We start from the raw sequence: 23,116 nt of genomic DNA on the forward strand, positions 1-23,116 counted from the left end.
GGTAAACTGGGCATCTATACCACCCGTCTCATAATGTTAGGGGGTAACTGGGCATCTACCACCCGTCTCATAATGTTAGGTGGGGTAAACTGGGCATCTACCACCCGTCTCATAATGTTAGGGGGTAAACTGGGCATCTACCACCCGTCTCATAATGTTAGGGGTAACACTGGTTATTTAACCATCTACCACCCGTCTCATAATGTTAGGGGGTAAACTGGCATCTACCACCCGTCTCATAATGTTAACCAGGTAAACTGGCATCTACCACCCGTCTTAATGTTAGGGGGTAAACTGGCATCTACCACCCTTCATAATGTTAGGGGTAAACTGCATCTACCACCCTTCTCATAATGTTAGGGGGGTAAACTGGGCATCTACCACCTCTCATAATGTTAGGGGGTAAACTGGGCATCTACCACCCGTCTCATAATGTTAGGGGTAAACTGGGCATCTACCACCCGTCTCATAATGTTAGGGGGAAACTGGGCATCTACCACCCGTAGGCATAATGTTAGGGGTAAACTGGGCATCTACCACCCGGCTCATAATGTTAAAGGGTAAACTGGGCATCTACCACCCGTCTCATAATGTTAGGGGTAACTGGGCATCTACCAAAGTCTCATAATGTTAGGGGGTAAACTGGGCATCTACCACCCGTCTCATAATGTTAGGGGGTAAACTGAGAGCATCTACCACCCGTCTCATAATGTTAGGGGGTAAACTGGGGCATCTACCACCCGTCTCATAATGTTAGGGGGTAAACTGATAGACTACCACCCGTCTCATAATGTTAGGGGAAATTGGGCATCTACCACCAGTCTCATAATGTTAGGGGGATAAATGGGCATCTACCACCCGTCTCATAATGTTAGGGGGCTAAACTGGGCATCTACCACCCGTCTCATAATGTTAGGGGGTAAAATGTTAGGGGGGTAAACTGGGTTTGGAAGGAGAGTCTACCACCCGTCTCATAATGTTAGGGGGTAAACTGGGCATCTACCACCCAGCTTCATAATGTTAGGGGGTAAACTGGGCATCTATCACCCGTCTCATAATGTTAGGGGTAAAGCATCTACCACCCACCTCATAATGTTAGGGGTAAACTGGGCATCTACCACCCGTCTCATAATGTTAGGGGGGTAAAGTCTATGCATCTAAACCCGTCTCATAATGTTACTGGTAAACTGGCAACATCTACCACCCGTCTCATAATGTTAGGGGTAAACTGACCATCCCTACCACCACCTCATAATGTTAGGGGGTAAACTGGGCATCTACCACCCAGTCTCATAATGTTAGGGGGCTAAACTGGGCATCTACCACACCATCTCATACATGCTAGGGGCTAAACTGATCTACCAGCCGTCTCATAATGTTAGGGGTAAACTGGGCATCTACCACCCGTCCCCATAATGTTAGAGGGGGTAAACTGGGCATCTACCACCCGTCTCATAATGTTAGGGGGTAAACTGATCATCTATCACCCAGTGTTAATGTTAGGGGGTAAACTGGCATCTACCTCCCATGCCTTTTGCATAATGTTAGGGGGTAACTCTTTCATTTTTCTACCCGTGTTATAATGTTGGGGGGGTAAACTGTTTATCTCCACCCGTCTCATAATGTTAGTCTGTAACACTGCTTTGGCATCTTGGCCAGGTCTCATAATGCAATGGAGAGTTTGGAAGTTGACTGACTAGCCTAGCAGCTTTTGGGATTGCTGTCCAAGCTACCTGAAATTAATTAACTTTACCCTGTATATATATGCTGATTGTTTAAAGCAAAATGACCAAAACTTTTTCCGATGGGGACCAATCAAATTCCATCTAATATTAGACCTGATCAAAAGTTGTTTTTTTCCCACCTTTATTTAACCAGGTAGGCTCAGTTGAGAACACCTGGTTATTTAACCAGGTAGTTCTCAACTGAGAACACCTTTATTTAACCAGGTAGGCTAGTTGAGAACACCTTTATTTAACCAGGTAGGCTAGTTGAGAACACCTTTATTTAACCAGGTAGGCTAGTTGAGAACACCTTTATTTAACCAGGTAGGCTAGTTGAGAACACCTTTATTTAACCAGGTAGGCCAGTTGAGAACACCTTTATTTAACCAGGTAGGCTAGTTGAGAACACCTTTATTTAACCAGGTGTTCTAGTTGAGAACACCTTTATTTAACCAGGTAGGTTAGTTGAGAACACCTTTATTTAACCAGGTAGGCTAGTTGAGAACACCTGGTTATTTAACCAGGTGGTTCAGTTGAGAACACCTTTATTTAACCAGGTAGGCTGGTTGAGAACACCTTTTTTAACCAGGTAGGCTAGTTGAGAACAAGTTCTCATTTACAATTGCCTACCTGGTTAAGATAAAGCAAAGCAGTTAAGATAAACGACACAGAGTTACACAGGGCTTTACCTAAAAGACTTATAGATGACCTGGAGCCAGTGGGTTTGGCGAAGGTATGTAGTGAGGGCCAGCCAACGAGAGCATACAGGTCACAGTGGTGGGTGGTATATGGGGCTTTAGTGACAAAACGGATGGTTAAAGTGATAGACTGCATCAATTTGCTTAGTAGAGTGTTGGAGGATATTTTATAAATGACATGAGGATCGGAAGGATGGTCAGGAGGATCGGAAGGATGGTGAGTTTTATGAGGGTATGTTTGGCAGCATGAGTGAAGGAGGCTTTGTTGTAAATAGAAAGCCGATTCTAGATTTAATTTTGGATTGGAGATGTTCTCAATGTGAGTCTGGAAGGAGAGTTTACAGTTCTCAACCAGTCTAGCCTGGTTAAAAACAGCTGTTCTCAATACTCTACCAGCAAACTGGATGCAGTTTATCACAGTGCCATCCTGGTTAAATAAAGGTGTTTATACCACCCACCACTGCGAGGTGTATGCTCTAGTCGGCTGGCCTCGTTACATATTGTTCTCAACTAGACCAACTGGCTCCAGGTCATCTACAAGTCTATGCTAGGTAAAGCTCCGCCTCATCTCAGTTCACTGGTCACCATAGCAACACCCATCCAACTAGCACACGGTTAAGCAGGTGTATCTCACTGACCATCCCTAAAGCCAACACCTCATTTGACCGCCTACCTTCCAGTTAAATGCTGTTCTGACTGGCCTACCTGGTTAAAAAAGGCTGAAGTTGAACTTTTATCTCCCTCACCAACTTCAAACATCAGCTATCTGAGCAGCCTAACCGATCGCTGCAGCTGTTCTCATAGTCTATCTGGTTAAATAGCCCACCCAATTTACCTACCTCATCCCCATACTGTTTTTATTTATTTACTTTTCTGCTCTTTCACACCAATATCTCTCCCTGGTTAAATGACCATCTGATCATTTATCACTCCAGTGTTAATCTGCTAAATTGGTTAAATATTGCCTACCTCCTCATGCCTTTTAAACAAATGTATATAGACTCTTTCTGGTTAAATAAAGTGTTATTGACTTGCCTATTGTTTAAATCCATGTGTAACTCTGTGTTGTCTGTTCACAAGAGCTGCTTTGCTTTATCTTGGCCAGGTCGCAGTTGCAAATGAGAACTTGTTCTCAACTAGCCTACCTGGTTAAATAAAGGTGTTCTCAACTAGCCTACCTGGTTAAATAAAGGTGTTCTCAACTAGCCTACCTGGTTAAATAAAGGTGTTCTCAACTAGCCTACCTGGTTAAATAAAGGTGTTCTCAACTAGCCTACCTGGTTAAATAAAGGTGTTCTCAACTGGCCTACCTGGTTAAATAAAGGTGTTCTCAACTGGCCTACCTGGTTAAATAAAGGTGTTCTCAACTAGCCTACCTGGTTAAATAAAGGTGTTCTCAACTAGCCTACCTGGTTAAATAAAGGTGTTCTCAACTAGCCTACCTGGTTAAATAAAGGTGTTCTCAACTAGCCTACCTGGTTAAATAAAGGTGTTCTCAACTAGCCTACCTGGTTAAATAAAGGTGTTCTCAATTTGTAAGCCTACTGGTTATAAGAGGTGTTCTCAACTAGCCTACCTGGTTAAATAAAGGTGTTCTCAACTAGCCTACCTGGTTAAATAAAGGTGTTCTCAACTAGCCTACCTGGTTAAATAAAGGTGTTCTCAACTAGCCTACCTGGTTAAATAAAGGTGTTCACCAACTTGTAAGCCTACCTGGTTAAATAAAGGTGTTCTCAAATGACTTAAATGTAAATAAATAAAGGTGTTCTCAACTAGCCTACCTGGTTAAATAAAGGTGTTCTCAACTAGCCTACCTGGTTAAATAAAGGTGTTCTCAACTAGCCTACCTGGTTAAATAAAGGTGTTCTCAACTAGCCTACCTGGTTAAATAAAGGTGTTCTCAACTAGCCTACCTGGTTAAATAAAGGTGTTCTCAACTGGCCTACCTGGTTAAATAAAGGTGTTCTCAACTAGCCTACCTGGTTAAATAAAGGTGTTCTCAACTAGCCTACCTGGTTAAATAAAGGTGTTCTCAACTAGCCTACCTGGTTAAATAAAGGTGTTCTCAACTAGCCTACCTGGTTAAATAAAGGTGTTCTCAACTAGCCTACCTGGTTAAATAGGTGAATGCACCAATTTGTACCTGGTTATAAAGGTGTTGACTTAAATGTAAATGTAAATAAAGGTGTTCTCAACTAGCCTACCTGGTTAAATAAAGGTGTTCTCAACTAGCCTACCTGGTTAAATAAAGGTGTTCTCAACTAGCCTACCTGGTTAAATAAAGGTGTTCTCAACTAGCCTACCTGGTTAAATAAAGGTGTTCTCAACTAGCCTACCTGGTTAAATAAAGGTGTTCTCAACTGGCCTACCTGGTTAAATAAAGGTGTTCTCAACTAGCCTACCTGGTTAAATAAAGGTGTTCTCAACTAGCCTACCTGGTTAAATAAAGGTGTTCTCAACTAGCCTACCTGGTTAAATAAAGGTGTTCTCAACTAGCCTACCTGGTTAAATAAAGGTGTTCTCATCTAGCCTACCGTATCCTGGTTAAATAAAGGTGTTCTCAACTGGCCTACCTGGTTAAATAAAGGTGTTCTCAAATAGCCTAACTGGTTAAATAATGGTGTTCTCAACTAGCCTACCAGGTTAAATAAAGGTGTTCTCAACTAGCCTACCTGGGCAGTTAAATAAAGGTGTTCTCAACTGGCCTACCTGGTTAAATAAAGGTGTTCTCAACTAGCCTACCTGGTTAAATAAAGGTGAAATAAAAACAGGGCAGTAGATACATAATAAAAACAGGGCAGTAGAACAGGGCAGTAGAACAGAATAGATCAGAACAGGGCAGTAGAACAGAGCAGTAGAACAGAATAGATAGAACAGGGCCAGTAGAACAGAATAGAGAATCAGAACAGGGCAGTAGAACAGAGCAGTAGAACAGGGCAGTAGAACAGAATAGATCAGAACAGGGCAGTAGAACAGGGCAGTAGAACAGAATAGATCAGAACAGGGCAGTAGAACAGAGCAGTAGAACAGGGCAGTAGAACAGGGCAGTAGAACAGAGCAGTAGAACAGGGCAGTAGAACAGAGCAGTAGAACAGGGCAGTAGAACAGGGCAGTAGAACAGGGCAGTAGAACAGGGTAAGAAGTCGGGCAGTAGAACAGGGCAGTACCTCTGAGATCCTGATCTCCTTGGCCAGGTCCTTGATGAGCTGAGTGGGCTTCATGTTTTCTGGAAGCTCATCCTCGTGTTCTAACAGAGCCTGGAGGAACGACACGTTGACAACGCAGTTAAATATGGATGTAGATTTCAGATTATACACAATATATAAGAAAGTATGTGGACACCCCTTCAAATTAGTGGATTCGACTAGTTGAGTCACACCCGTTGCTGACAGGTGTATAAAATAAAGCACACAGCCATGTAATCTCCATAGACAAACATTGACAGTAGAATGGCTTTACAGAAAAGCTCAGTGACTTTCAACTTGGCACTGTCGTAGGATGACACCTTTCCGAATGCATAGTGTCAACTGTAAAGTTTGGTGGAGTAGGAATAATGGTCTGGGGCTGTTTTTCATGGTTCAGGCTCCTTCGTTCCAGTGAAGGGAAATTTTAACGCTGCAGCATACAATGACATTGTAGACAATTCTGTACTTCCAACTTTGTGGCAAAGGTTTGGGGAAGGCCCATTCCTGTTTCAACATGGCAATGCCCCCGTGCACAAAGATCGGTGTGGAAGAACTAGACTGAGCTCTGACCTCAACCCCAACCAACACCTTTGTGATGAATTAGAATGCCGACTGCGAGCCAGGCCTAATCACCCAACATCAGTGCCCGACTGCAATAATGCTCTTGTGGCTGAATGGAAGCAATTCCCTGCAGCAACGTCCCGACATCTAGTGGAAAGTCTTCCCAGAAGAGTGGAGGCTGTTATAGCAGCAACGTCCCAACATCTAGTGGAAAGTCTTCCCAGAAGAGTGGAAGCTGTTATAGCAAAACTCCATATTAATGGCCATGATTTTGGAATGAGATGTTTGACCAGCAGGTGTCCACATACTTTTGAAGGAAACCAAACTTGCCTGTTTCTTAGTCCAGGCCCTGAAAGCTCCGTTGATGATCTTAGCTCCATGGATCAGGTAGGCAGCAGGCTGTCTGTTGGCCTTGTGTAAACCTGAAACAAGACAGAATACTGTTAAAACACATGTTGACAGGTCAGACAGGTCAGACAGCTCTCCCTTGGTTGAAGAGGTCAGACAGCTCTCCCTTGGTTGAAGAGGTCAGACAGCTCTTCCTTGGTTGAAGAGGTCAGACAGCTCTCCCTTGGTTGAAGAGGTCAGACAGTTCTCCCTTGGTAAAGAGGTCAGACAGCTCTCCCTTGGTGAAGAGGTCAGACAGCTCTCCCTTGGTAAAGAGGTCAGACAGCTCTCCCTTGGGGAAGAGGTCAGACAGCTCTCCCTTGGTGAAGAGGTCAGACAGCTCTCCCTTGGTTGAAGAGGTCAGACAGCTCTCCCTTGGTAAAGAGGTCAGACAGTTCTCCCTTGGTAAAGAGGTCAGACAGATCTCCCTTGGTAAAGAGGTCAGACAGCTCTCCCTTGTTAAAGAGGTCAGACAGCTCTCCCTTGTTAAAGAGGTCAGACAGCTCTTCCTTGGTTAAAGAGGTCAGACAGCTCTCCTTGATTAAGAGGTCAGACAGCTCTCCCTTGGGGAAAAGAGGTCAGACAGCTCTCCCTTGGTAAAGAGGTCAGACAGCTTGGTTAAAGAGGTCAGACAGCTCTTCCTTGATTAAAGAGGTCAGACAGCTCTTCCTTGATTAAAGAGGTCAGACAGCTCTCCCTTGGTAAAGAGGTCAGAAGAGGTCAGACAGCTCTTCCTTGATTAAAGAGGTCAGACAGCTCTTCCTTGATTAAAGAGGTCAGACAGCTCTCCCTTGGTAAAGAGGTCAGACAGCTCTCCTTGATTAAAGAGGTCAGACAGCTCTCCCTTGATTAAAGAGGTCAGACAGCTCTCCCTTGGTAAAGAGGTCAGACAGCTTGATTAAAGAGGTCAGACAGTTCTCCCTTGATTAAAGAGGTCAGACAGTTCTCCCTTGATTAAAGAGGTCAGACAGCTCTCCCTCAGACAGCTCTTCCTTGATTAAAGAGGTCAGACAGCTCTCCCTTGATTAAAGAGGTCAGACAGCTCCCTTGATTAAAGAGGTCAGACAGCTCTCCCTTGATTAAAGAGGTCAGACAGCTCTCCTTGGTAAAGAGGTCAGACAGCTCTCCCTTGATTAAAGAGGTCAGACAGCTCTCCCTTGATTAAAGAGGTCAGACAGCTCTCCCTTGATTAAAGAGGTCAGACAGCTCTCCCTTGATTAAAGAGGTCAGACAGCTCTCCCTTGATTAAAGAGGTCAGACAGCTCTCCCTTGGTAAAGAGGTCAGACAGCTCTCCCTTGATTAAAGAGGTCAGACAGTTCTCCCTTGATTAAAGAGGTCAGACAGCTCTCCCTTGATTAAAGAGGTCAGACAGCTCTCCCTTGATTAAAGAGGTCAGACAGCTCTCCCTTGGTAAAGAGGTCAGACAGCTCTTCCTTGATTAAAGAGGTCAGACAGTTCTCCCTTGATTAAAGAGGTCAGACAGTTCTCCCTTGATTAAAGAGGTCAGACAGCTCTCCCTTGGTAAAGAGGTCAGACAGCTCTTCCTTGATTAAAGAGGTCAGACAGCTCTCCCTTGGTAAAGAGGTCAGACAGCTCTTCCTTGATTAAAGAGGTCAGACAGCTCTCCCTTGGTAAAGAGGTCAGACAGCTCTTCCTTGATTAAAGAGGTCAGACAGCTCTCCCTTGATTAAAGAGGTCAGGCAGCTCTTCCTTGATTAAAGAGGTCAGACAGCTCTCCCTTGGTAAAGAGGTCAGACAGCTCTCCCTTGATTAAAGAGGTCAGACAGCTCTCCCTTGGTAAAGAGGTCAGACAGCTCTCCCTTGATTAAAGAGGTCAGACAGCTCTCCCTTGATTAAAGAGGTCAGACAGCTCTCCCTTGATTAAAGAGGTCAGACAGCTCTCCCTTGATTAAAGAGGTCAGACAGCTCTCCCTTGATTAAAGAGGTCAGACAGCTCTCCCTTGGTTAAAGAGGTCAGACAGCTCTCCCTTGATTAAAGAGGTCAGACAGCTCTCCCTTGATTAAAGAGGTCAGACAGCTCTCCCTTGATTAAAGAGGTCAGACAGCTCTCCCTTGATTAAAGAGGTCAGACAGCTCTCCCTTGGTAAAGAGGTCAGACAGCTCTTCCTTGATTAAAGAGGTCAGACAGTTCTCCCTTGATTAAAGAGGTCAGACAGTTCTCCCTTGATTAAAGAGGTCAGACAGCTCTCCCTTGGTAAAGAGGTCAGACAGCTCTTCCTTGATTAAAGAGGTCAGACAGCTCTCCCTTGGTAAAGAGGTCAGACAGCTCTTCCTTGATTAAAGAGGTCAGACAGCTCTCCCTTGATTAAAGAGGTCAGGCAGCTCTTCCTTGATTAAAGAGGTCAGGCAGCTCTTCCTTGATTAAAGAGGTCAGACAGCTCTCCCTTGATTAAAGAGGTCAGACAGCTCTCCCTTGGTAAAGAGGTCAGACAGCTCTCCCTTGGGGAAGAGGTCAGACAGCTCTCCCTTGGGGAAGAGGTATTTTAACCTCAATGGGACAACTTGATGAAATAAATGTTTAATTAATGGACTTTAACGGGTTCTGTTCATTCACTTGTTTAACATTGATGGAGCTGAACAGAGCTGTGATGTTTCAGAAAAGCCTCTTTGTGCTGTCAGATAACGGCGCCCTCTAGCCTAACTGCTGTCAGTATTTAACCAATCACAACACATCTACATTCAGAGCCTTGTCACCGCACATTTCATACACAGCAAGGAAAATATAACTCTGTTTACCGACTCCACAACGTTGTTGAAACTGGATCCATTCTGGTTTAATAACAGAAAACAATCCCCATAACATCTGAGTAGTGCATCCTGGAACATGTTACTGCAAGCTGAAGGCCGTTTAATTCAGACTCATGCTTCCAGTTGCATGCCTCGAGCTTGTCTGTCTGCGAAGGCTGCCTCGAGCTGTCTGTCTGCGAAGGCTGCCTCGAGCTGTCTGTCTGCGAAGGCTGCCTCGAGCTGTCTGTCTGCGAAGGCTGCCTCGAGCTTGTCTGTCTGCGAAGGCTGCCTCGAGCTAGCTGTCTGCGAAGGCTGCCTCGAGCTAGCTGTCTGCCTCGAGCTGGCTGCCTGTCTGGGCGGTTGGCCGCCTCGAGGCTGCTGCGAAGGCTGCCTCGAGCTAGCTGTCTGTCTGCGAAGGCTGCCTCGAGCTGCCTGTCTGTCTGCTGAGCTGTCTGTCTGCGAAGGCTGCCTCGAGCTGTCTGTCTGTCTGCGAAGGCTGCCTCGAGCTGCTGTCTGTCTGCGAAGGCTGCCTCGAGCTGTCTGTCTGTCTGCGAAGGCTGCCTCGAGCTAGCTGTCTGTCTGCGAAGGCTGCCTCGAGCTAGCTGTCTGTCTGCGAAGGCTGCCTCGAGCTAGCTGTCTGTCTGCGAAGGCTGCCTCGAGCTAGCTGTCTGTCTGCGAAGGCTGCCTCGAGCTAGCTGTCTGTCTGCGAAGGCTGCCTCTAGCTGAGCTAGCTGTCTGTCTGCGAAGGCTGCCTCGAGCTAGCTGTCTGTCTGCGAAGGCTGCCTCGAGCTAGCTGTCTGTCTGCGAAGGCTGTCTCGAAGCTGTCTGTCTGTCTGAAGGCTGTCTCTACACTGATAGACAGGAAATACATCCACAAACTCTGCTGCTAGTTAATAACATGAAAAGAGACGGAACCCTGTCAGGTGGGTGGGGTTAGTCAAGGAGGATGTTCTGGAACGTTCAGATAGAATGTGCTGTTTAGATCAGATATCTCTCCAATAACATTATATGAGCCATGTTCACCACACCAAAATACAGTCCTGTACTAAGACAAGGATCCCTGACGTAGAGATAGATATGACCTGGACATTAGAACTATTCTCCTGAAGAGAATAATGGGTAACATACCACAGTGGTCTTAAGACTGCACCATATTCCCTACATAGGGCACTACCAGCCCTATGTGACCTGGTAGTGAATAGTGCACTATATAGAGAATCGGTTGCCATTGTGGACACAACCGACAGTATGTTGGCAATGTTATTTTAAGAAGGCAATCCGGCTATAGTACAGCAGAGAGAAAACGCATTCAGTGGAAATGTAAACAGAGCTCTGTGGCCAGCTGAGAGGAGTTAAATCACAGAGAGAGAGAGAGAGAGAGACAGAGAGCGAGACAGAGAGCGAGACAGAGAGAGACAGAGAGCGAGACAGAGCGAGACAGAGAGCGAGACAGAGAGAGAGAGACAGAGAGAGAGAGACAGAGAGAGAGAGACAGAGAGAGAGAGACAGAGAGAGAGAGACAGAGAGAGAGAGACAGAGAGAGAGAGAGACAGAGAGAGAGAGACAGAGAGAGAGAGAGAGACAGACAGAGAGAGACAGAGAGAGATATAGGAGAGAGAGAGAGAGAGAGAGAGAGAGAGAGAGAGAGAGAGAGAGAGAGAGAGAGAGAGAGAGAGAGAGAGAGAGAGAGAGAGAGAGAGAGAGAGAGAGAGAGAGAGAGAGAGAGAGAGAGAGAGAGAGACAGAGAGAGAGAGCAGTAATTGAGCTAGTGATTGTAACTGCGCCAGGCCTTTTGAACCTAATCATCTGTGAACAACGCCACACAGACGTTTAATGACTGTAATAATATTAGAGCATCCAACTCCTCATCTGCTGAGCAGACCGCAGGGAGAAGACACGCTATCTACCACCAGGGGAACAGGAAACGCATTGCACCGCTAGTTAAGTCACAGACCCAAAGTCGGCCTCATACACTAATAGTCATGTATTGAAACCAAGTAGTCGTGTATTGAAAACCAAATAGTTGTGTATTGAAAACCAAGTAGTCGTGTATTGAAACCAAATAGTACAAGCAGCTATGAGGTGAACCTTAGATAGTCATGGAGTTAAAACCAGACAGAAATGAAGTTAAAACCAGACAGACGTGAAGTTAAAACCAGACAGAAATGAAGTTAAAACCAGACAGAAATGAAGTTAAAACCAGACAGAAATGAAGTTAAAACCAGACAGAAATGAAGTTAAAACCAGACAGAAATGAAGTTAAAACCAGACAGAAATGAAGTTAAAACCAGACAGACGTGAAGTGGGAAAGTTATAAAATAAATAGTGTACCTTTAAATCTCTCCAGCAGGTGTCGGCCCACGTACCAGCAGGCAGTCTCAAAGTTGGGGAACGGAGTCAGACAATTCACGTTGAGACGCTTCTCCACCTCGTACGCTCTGGGAGGGGGAGAGGACGACACAAAGAGATGGAAAATATCCTCAACTATGTGCTTTACCTGGGAGATAAACGTTGTGACCTCACAGCTGAAGGTTTTGTCTCGTCTGTTAAAGTGGAGAGTCCACCTCCTCATTGAAACTAGTGATGTTCTCACCTCATCTGCATCTCAACACTCAGGTTGTGGACAAAGTGTCCGGAAAACGCCAGCGTGTCCACTGGAGTCAGAACTGCATTGATCCAACCTGGAAACAGACACAGTATACACACATTCTATTAACCTGGGACCAGAACACATTACATACACATTATATACACACATTATATACACACATTATATAAACACATTCTATTAACCTGGGACCAGAACACATTATATACACATTATATACACACATTATATACACACATTATATAAACACCAACATATAATATATACACACATTCTATTAACCTGGGACCAGAACACATTATATATACACATTATATACACACATTCTATTAACCTGGGACCAGAACACATTATATACACATTATATACACACATTATATACACACATTATATAAACACCAACATATAATATATACACACATTCTATTAACCTGGGACCAGAACACATTATATATACACATTATATACACACATTATATACACACATTATATACACACCAACACATTATATACACATTATATCACACATTATATACACACCAACACATTATATACACACATTACATACACACATTATATACACACATTATATACACACCAACACATTATATACACACATGATACACACACATTATATACACACCAACACATTATATACACACCAACACATTATATACACACCAACACATTATATACACACCAACACATTATATACACAACAACACATTATATACACACCAACACATTATATACACACCAACACATTATATACACACCAACACATTATATACACACCAACACATTATATACACACCAACACATTATATACACACCAACACATTATATACACACCAACATTATATACACACCAACACATTATATACACACCAACACATTATATACACACCAACACATTATACACACCAACACATTATATACACACCAACACATTATATACACACATGATATATACACACATTATATACACACCAACACATTATATGCACACCAACACATTATATACACACCAACACATTATATAAACACATTATATACACACCAACACATTATATACACACATGATATATACACACATTATATACACACCAACACATTATACACACACATTATATACACACCAACACATTATATACACACATTACATACACACAAACACATTATACACACACATTACATACCCACAAACACATTATATACACACATTATATATAAACATTATACACACACATTATACACACATTATATACACACCAACACATTATATACACACATTATATATACACACATTATATACACACATTATATACACACATGATTATATACACACATTATATACACACCAACACATTATATACACACATGATATATACACACATTATATACACACCAACACATTATATACACACATTATATACAACACACATTATATACACACCAACACATTATATACACACCAACACATTATATACACACCAACACATTATATACACACCAATACACATTATATACACACAACACATTATATACACACCAACACATTATATACACACAACACATTATATACACACCAACACATTATATAAACACATTATATACACACCAACACATTATATACACACATGATATATACACACATTATATACACACCAACACATTATATACACACCAACACATTATATACACACCAACACATTATATACACACCAACACATTATATACACACACATTATATATTATATACACACATTATATACACACCAACACATTATACACACACATTATATACACACCAACACATTATATACACACATTACATACACACAAACACATTATACACACACATTATATACACACATTACATACCCACAAACACATTATATACACACATTATATACACACCAACACATTATATACACACATTATATACACACCAACACATTATATACACACCAACACATTATATACACACCAACACATTATATACACACCAACACATGATATACACACAAACATATTATATACACACATGATATATACACACATTATATACACAACACATTATATAACACATATATACACACACATTATATACACACCAACACATTATATACACACAAACACATTATATACACACATACACACCAACACATTATATACACACATTATATACACACCAAACACATTATATACACACAACACATTATATACACACAACACATTATATACACACCAACACATTATATACACACCAACACATTATATACACACAACACATTATATACACACCAACACATTATATACACACAACACATTATATACACACATTATATACACACCAATACACATTATATACACACATTATATACACACCAACACATTATATACACACATTATATACACACCAACACATTATATACACACATTATATACACACCAACACATTATATACACACATTATATACACACCAACACATTATATACACACATTATATACACACCAACACATTATATACACACCAACACAACACATTATATACACACCAACACATTATATACACACCAACACATTATATACACACCAACACATTATATACACACCAACACATTATATACACACCAACACATTATATACACACCAACACATTATATACACACCAACACATTATATACACACCAACACATTATATACACACCAACACATTATATACACACCAACACATTATATACACACCAACACATTATATACACACCAACACATTATATACACACCAACACATTATATACACACCACATTATATACATTATATACACACCAACACATTATATACACACCAACACATTATATACACACCAACACATTATATACACACCAACACATTATATACACACCAACACATTATATACACACCAACACATTATATACACACCAACACATTATATATACACACATTATATACACACATTATATACACACCAACACATTATATACACACCAACACATTATATACACACCAACACATTATATACACACCATTATATACACACAACACATTATATACACACCAACACATTATATACACACCAACACATTATATACACACATTATATACACACAACACATTATATACACACATTATATACACACCAACACATTATATACACACATTATATACACACATTATATACACACACATTATATACACACCAACACATTATATACACACATTATATACACACATTATATACACACATTATATACACACCAACACATTATATACACACATTATATACACACATTATATACACACACATTATATACACACCAACACATTATATACACACATTATATACACACATTATATACACACACATTATATACACACCAACACATTATATACACACATTATATACACACATTATATACACACACATTATATATACACACCAACACATTATATACACACATTATATACACACATTATATACACACATTATATACACACCAACACATTATATACACACATTATATACACACATTATATACACACACATTATATACACACCAACACATTATATACACACATTATATACACACATTATATACACACACATTATATACACACCAACACATTATATACACACATTATATACACACATTATATACACACATTATATACACACCAACACATTATATACACACATTATATACACACATTATTATATTATTATTACACCAACACATTATATACATATATGGAACCTAACCTGATATAGGGTCTGTCCCTTACTTCAGAGTGCACTAACCTGATGGTATTAATAGGGTCTGTCCCTTATTCAGAGTGCACTAACCTTAGATGGTATGAATAGGGTCTGTCCCTACTTCAGAGTGCACTAACCTGAATAGGGTCTGTCCCTACTTCAGAGTGCACTAACCTGAATAGGGTCTGTCCCTACTTCAGAGTGCACTAACCTGATGGGTCTGTCCCTATGAATAACCTGGGTCTGTCCCTACTTCAGAGTGCACTAACCTGAATAGGGTCTGTCCCTATGAGTGCACTAACCTGAATAGGGTCTGTCCCTACTTCAGAGTGCACTAACCTGAATAGGGTCTGTCCCTACTTCAGAGTGCACTAACCTGAATAGGGTCTGTCCCTACTTCAGAGTGCACTAACCTGAATAGGGTCTGTCCCTACTTCAGAGTGCACTAACCTGAATGGTATGAATAGGGTCTGTCCCTACTTCAGAGTGCACTAACCTGATGGTATGAATAGGGTCTGTCCCTACTTCAGAGTGCACTAACCTGAATAGGGTCTGTCCCTACTTCAGAGTGCACTAACCTGAATAGGGTCTGTCCCTACTTCAGAGTGCACTAACCTGAATAGGGTCTGTCCCTACTTCAGAGTGCACTAACCTGAATAGGGTCTGTCCCTACTTCAGAGTGCACTAACCTGAATAGGGTCTGTCCCTACTTCAGAGTGCACTAACCTGAATAGGGTCTGTCCCTACTTCAGAGTGCACTAACCTGAATAGGGTCTGTCCCTTCTTCAGAGTGCACTAACCTGAATAGGGTCTGTCCCTACTTCAGAGTGCACTAACCTGAATAGGGTCTGTCCCTTCTTCAGAGTGCACTAACCTGAATAGGGTCTGTCCCTACTTCAGAGTGCACTAACCTGAATAGGGTCTGTCCCTTCTTCAGAGTGCACTAACCTGAATAGGGTCTGTCCCTACTTCAGAGTGCACTAACCTGAATAGGGTCTGTCCCTACTTCAGAGTGCACTAACCTGAATAGGGTCTGTCCCTACTTCAGAGTGCACTAACCTGAATAGGGTCTGTCCCTACTTCAGAGTGCACTAACCTGAATAGGGTCTGTCCCTTCTTCAGAGTGCACTAACCTGAATAGGGTCTGTCCCTACTTCAGAGTGCACTAACCTGAATAGGGTCTGTCCCTACTTCAGAGTGCACTAACCTGAATAGGGTCTGTCCCTACTTCAGAGTGCACTAACCTGAATAGGGTCTGTCCCTTCTTCAGAGTGCACTAACCTGAATAGGGTCTGTCCCTGCTTCAGAGTGCACTAACCTGAATAGGGTCTGTCCCTACTTCAGAGTGCACTAACCTGAATAGGGTCTGTCCCTACTTCAGAGTGCACTAACCTGAATAGGGTCTGTCCCTTCTTCAGAGTGCACTAACCTGAATAGGGTCTGTCCCTTCTTCAGAGTGCACTAACCTGAATAAGGTCTGTCCCTACTTCAGAGTGCACTAACCTGAATAGGGTCTGTCCCTTCTTCAGAGTGCACTAACCTGAATAGGGTCTGTCCCTACTTCAGAGTGCACTAACCTGAATAGGGTCTGTCCCTACTTCAGAGTGCACTAACCTGAATAGGGTCTGTCCCTGCTTCAGAGTGCACTAACCTGAATAGGGTCTGTCCCTACTTCAGAGTGCACTAACCTGAATAGGGTCTGTCCCTGCTTCAGAGTGCACTAACCTGAATAGGGTCTGTCCCTGCTTCAGAGTGCACTAACCTGAATAGGGTCTGTCCCTACTTCAGAGTGCACTAACCTGAATAGGGTCTGTCCCTGCTTCAGAGTGCACTAACCTGAATAGGGTCTGTCCCTGCTTCAGAGTGCACTAACCTGAATAGGGTCTGTCCCTGCTTCAGAGTGCACTAACCTGAATAGGGTCTGTCCCTGCTTCAGAGTGCACTAACCTGAATAGGGTCTGTCCCTGCTTCAGAGTGCACTAACCTGAATAGGGTCTGTCCCTGCTTCAGAGTGCACTAACCTGAATAGGGTCTGTCCCTGCTTCAGAGTGCACTAACCTGAATAGGGTCTGTCCCTGCTTCAGAGTGCACTAACCTGAATAGGGTCTGTCCCTGCTTCAGAGTGCACTAACCTGAATAGGGTCTGTCCCTACTTCAGAGTGCACTAACCTGAATAGGGTCTGTCCCTTCTTCAGAGTGCACTAACCTGAATAGGGTCTGTCCCTTCTTCAGAGTGCACTAACCTGAATAGGGTCTGTCCCTACTTCAGAGTGCACTAACCTGAATAGGGTCTGTCCCTACTTCAGAGTGCACTAACCTGAATAGGGTCTGTCCCTACTTCAGAGTGCACTAACCTGAATAGGGTCTGTCCCTACTTCAGAGTGCACTAACCTGAATAGGGTCTGTCCCTGCTTCAGAGTGCACTAACCTGAATAGGGTCTGTCCCTGCTTCAGAGTGCACTAACCTGAATAGGGTCTGTCCCTGCTTCAGAGTGCACTAACCTGAATAGGGTCTGTCCCTGCTTCAGAGTGCACTAACCTGAATAGGGTCTGTCCCTTCTTCAGAGTGCACTAACCTGATGGTATGAATAGGGTCTGTCCCTACTTCAGAGTGCACTAACCTGATGGTATGAATAGGGTCTGTCCCTACTTCAGAGTGCACTAACCTGAATAGGGTCTGTCCCTACTTCAGAGTGCACTAACCTGAATAGGGTCTGTCCCTACTTCAGAGTGCACTAACCTGAATAGGGTCTGTCCCTACTTCAGAGTGCACTAACCTGATGGTATGAATAGGGTCTGTCCCTACTTCAGAGTGCACTAACCTGATGGTATGAATAGGGTCTGTCCCTACTTCAGAGTGCACTAACCTGATGGTATGAATAGGGTCTGTCCCTACTTCAGAGTGCACTAACCTGATGGTATGAATAGGGTCTGTCCCTACTTCAGAGTGCACTAACCTGATGGTATGAATAGGGTCTGTCCCTACTTCAGAGTGCACTAACCTGATGGTATGAATAGCGTCTGTCCCTGCTTCAGAGTGCACTTGTAACACTTGTCCACCTGGTCGGCGAAAAACATCTCAGTGTGATTGGCTGAGGACCTCCAGCGCTCGTACAGCGATAGGTTGGCTGACGTGGGCTTGATCAGGAAGAAGATCTTCTCTCCCTGGAAACAACAACAACATCAGGACCAGTTTATCATTGGTTTGATTGTTGATGGTTAGACTCACGCTGCAGAGGCCCTGGTCTAAAGTAGTGCACTATATAGGGAATAGGGCCCTGGTCTAAAGTAGTGCACTATATAGGGAATAGGGCCCTGGTCTAAAGTAGTGCACTATATAGGGAATAGGGCCCTGGTCTAAAGTAGTGCACTATATAGGGAATAGGGCCCTGGTCTAAAGTAGTGCACTATATAGGGAATAGGGCCCTGGTCTAAAGTAGTGCACTATATAGGGAATAGGGCCCTGGTCTAAAGTAGTGCACTATATAGGGAATAGGGCCCTGGTCTAAAGTAGTGCACTATATAGGGAATAGGGCCCTGGTCTAAAGTAGTGCACTATATAGGGAATAGGGCCCTGGTCTAAAGTAGTGCACTATATAGGGAATAGGGCCCTGGTCTAAAGTAGTGCACTATATAGGGAATAGGGCCCTGGTCTAAAGTAGTGCACTATATAGGGAATAGGGCCCTGGTCTAAAGTAGTGCACTATATAGGGAATAGGGCCCTGGTCTAAAGTAGTGCACTATATAGGGAATAGGGCCCTGGTCTAAAGTAGTGCACTATATAGGGAATAGGGCCCTGGTATAAAGTAGTGCACTATATAGGGAATAGGGCCCTGGTCATACTGGCTGCATGTTTTCTTGATCAATAAGGTGATTATTACATTACAGTACTTTAATAAAGTTAATTCATCAATAAGGTGATTATTACATTACAGTACCTTAATAAAGTGAATTGATCAATAAGGTGATTAACCGTGTCATACCTTGAGTACGTGGTACCATACGGAGGCCCCTCCACACTCGATGTGGAAGTCAGTGTAGCTGTCTTTAACACCGATCAGACAGTACTTAGTGACTTTAGGTTTCCCCAGGAGAGCATCGTCTGGCCAGTAGTTCTCTACCCACGACAACCTCCGCACAATCTGAGGGCTCTCCACTATACTGTCCATCCTGAGAGAGGTGTGAGAGAGAGAACCAAACAACCATGTCATGTAATGTTAGAAACATAATATTATATAAATAGATATGAGGGCTCTCCACTATACTGTCCATTCCAAAGACTACAATATAATCACAGACAGTTAGCTACTGGGACAGACAGACAGACAGACAGTTAGCTACTGGGACAGACAGACAGACAGTTAGCTACTGGGACAGACAGACAGACAGTTAGCTACTGGGACAGACAGACAGACAGACAGACAGACAGACAGACAGACAGACAGTTAGTGGGACAGACAGACAGTTTAGCTAGTGGGACAGACAGACAGTTAGCTAGTGGGACAGACAGACAGACAGTTAGCTAGTGGGACAGACAGACAGTTAGCTAGTGGGACAGACAGACAGTTAGCTACTGGGACAGACAGACAGTTAGCTACTGGGACAGACAGACAGTTAGCTAGTGGGACAGACAGACAGTTAGCTACTGGGACAGACAGACAGTTAGCTACTGGGACAGACAGACAGTTAGCTACTGGGACAGACAGACAGATAGGGACTAGCTGGGACAGACAGACAGATTAGCTACTGGGACAGACAGACAGACAGTTAGCTACTGGGACAGACAGACAGACAGTTAGCTACTGGGACAGACAGACAGACAGTTAGCTACTGGGACAGACAGACAGTTAGCTACTGGGACAGACAGACAGTTACAGTGGGACAGACAGTACTGGGACAGACAGACAGACAGTTGGCTACTGGGACAGACAGACAGACAGTTAGCTACTGGGACAGACAGACAGACAGTTAGCTACTGGGACAGACAGACAGTTAGCTACTGGGACAGACAGACACAGTTAGCAGACAGTTCGCTACTGGGACAGACAGACAGACAGACAGTTGGCTACTGGGACAGACAGACAGACAGACAGTTAGCTAGTGGCTACTGGGACAGACAGACAGACAGTTAGCTACTGGGACAGACAGACAGACAGTTAGCTAGTGGGACAGACAGACAGTTAGCTACTGGGACAGACAGACAGTTCGCTACTGGGACAGACAGACAGACACAGAGACAGTTCGCTACTGGGACAGACAGAGAGTTAGCTAGTGGGACAGACAGACAGTTAGCTAGTGGGACAGACAGTTCGCTAGTGGGACAGAGACAGTTAGTGGGACAGACAGACAGTTAGTGGGACAGACAGACAGTTAGCTAGTGGGACAGACAGACAGACAGACAGACAGTTAGCTAGTGGGACAGACAGACAGACAGTTAGCTAGTGGGACAGACAGACAGTTAGCTAGTGGGACAGACAGACAGACAGTTAGCTAGTGGTACAGACAGACAGAGACAGACAGTTAGCTAGTGGGACAGACAGACAGACAGACAGTTAGCTAGTGGGACAGACAGACAGACAGACAGTTAGCAGACAGACAGTTAGCTAGTGGGACAGACAGACAGACAGACAGTTAGCAGACAGACAGTTAGCTAGTGGGACAGACAGACAGACAGTTAGCTAGTGGGACAGACAGACAGACAGTTAGCTACTGGGACAGACAGACAGACAGTCAGCTACTGGGACAGACAGACAGTTAGCTACTGGGACAGACAGACAGACAGTTAGCTACTGGGACAGACAGACAGACAGTTACAGGGACAGACAGACAGTTAGCTACTGGGACAGACAGACAGTTAGCTACTGGGACAGACAGACAGACAGTTAGCTAGTGGGACAGACAGACAGTTAGCTAGTGGGACAGACAGACAGACAGTTAGCTAGTGGGACAGACAGACAGACAGTTAGCTAGTGGGACAGACAGACAGACAGTTAGCTAGTGGGACAGACAGACAGTTAGCTAGTGGGACAGACAGACAGACAGTTAGCTAGTGGGACAGACAGACAGTTAGCTAGTGGGACAGACAGACAGACTAGACAGACAGACAGTTAGCTACTGGGACAGACAGACAGAGACAGACAGACAGCTTAGCTAGTGGGACAGACAGACAGACAGTTAGCTAGTGGGACAGACAGACAGACAGTTAGTGGGACAGACAGACAGACAGTGGTGGGACAGACAGACAGACAGACATTTAGCTAGTGGGACAGACAGACAGACAGTTACTAGTTACAGACAGACAGGTTACAGACAGACAGACAGACAGTTAGCTACTGGGACAGACAGACAGACAGTTAGCTACTGGGACAGACAGACAGACAGACAGTCAGCTACTGGGACAGACAGACAGTTAGCTAGTGGGACAGACAGACAGACAGTTAGCTACTGGGACAGACAGACAGACAGTTAGCTACTGGGACAGACAGACAGACAGAGTCAGCTACTGGGACAGACAGACAGACAGTTAGCTACAGGACAGACAGACAGACAGACAGTTAGCTAGTGGGACAGACAGACAGACAGTTATCTTAGCTAGTGGGACAGACAGACAGACAGACAGACAGACAGTTAGCTAGTGGGACAGACAGACAGACAGACAGACAGTTAGCTAGTGGGACAGACAGACAGACAGTTAGCTAGGGACAGACAGACAGACAGTTAGCTACTGGGACAGACAGACAGACAGTTAGCTAGTGGGACAGACAGACAGTTAGCTACTGGGACAGACAGACAGACAGACAGTTAGCTACTGGGACAGACAGACAGACAGTTAGCTACTGGGACAGACAGACAGACAGACAGACAGACAGACAGACAGACAGACAGACAGACAGACAGACAGACAGACAGACAGTTAGCTACTGGGACAGACAGACAGACAGTTAGCTACTGGGACAGACAGACAGACAGTTAGCTACTGGGACAGACAGACAGTTAGCTACTGGGACAGACAGACAGACAGTTAGCTACTGGGACAGACAGACAGACAGTTAGCTACTGGGACAGACAGACAGACAGTTAGCTACTGGGACAGACAGTTAGCAGACAGACAGACAGTTAGCTACTGGGACAGACAGACAGTTAGCTACTGGGACAGTTACTAGACAGACAGACAGACAGTTAGCTACTGGGACAGACAGACAGACACTGGGACAGACAGACAGACAGTTAGCTACTGGGACAGACAGACAGACAGTTAGCTACTGGGACAGACAGACAGACAATTAGCTACTGGGACAGACAGACAGACAGTTAGCTACTGGGACAGACAGACAGTCAGCTAGTGGGACAGACAGACAGTCAGCTACTGGGACAGGCAGACAGTCAGCTACTGGGACAGGCAGACAGTCAGCTACTGGGACAGA

General features: G+C 43.7%; 1 protein-coding gene across 1 annotated transcript in view; it reads right to left on the reverse strand.

The window, feature by feature from the left end:
* The window catches only part of phf2 (PHD finger protein 2), a 130,626-nt gene that overhangs the window by 70,175 nt on the left and 37,335 nt on the right, over positions 1-23,116 (reverse strand). Inside the window, exons 6-11 of the mRNA XM_046338193.1 lie at positions 19,676-19,862; positions 18,695-18,857; positions 11,898-11,985; positions 11,636-11,742; positions 6,499-6,590; positions 5,590-5,679 (exon numbers count right to left, since the gene is read on the reverse strand). Coding sequence (XP_046194149.1) covers positions 5,590-5,679; positions 6,499-6,590; positions 11,636-11,742; positions 11,898-11,985; positions 18,695-18,857; positions 19,676-19,862 — 727 coding nt within the window. The remainder of the gene's footprint in view (positions 1-5,589; positions 5,680-6,498; positions 6,591-11,635; positions 11,743-11,897; positions 11,986-18,694; positions 18,858-19,675; positions 19,863-23,116) is intronic.

This window comes from Oncorhynchus gorbuscha, linkage group LG03, assembly GCF_021184085.1.
Source record: "Oncorhynchus gorbuscha isolate QuinsamMale2020 ecotype Even-year linkage group LG03, OgorEven_v1.0, whole genome shotgun sequence".
NCBI classification, from domain to species: Eukaryota; Metazoa; Chordata; class Actinopteri; order Salmoniformes; family Salmonidae; genus Oncorhynchus; species Oncorhynchus gorbuscha.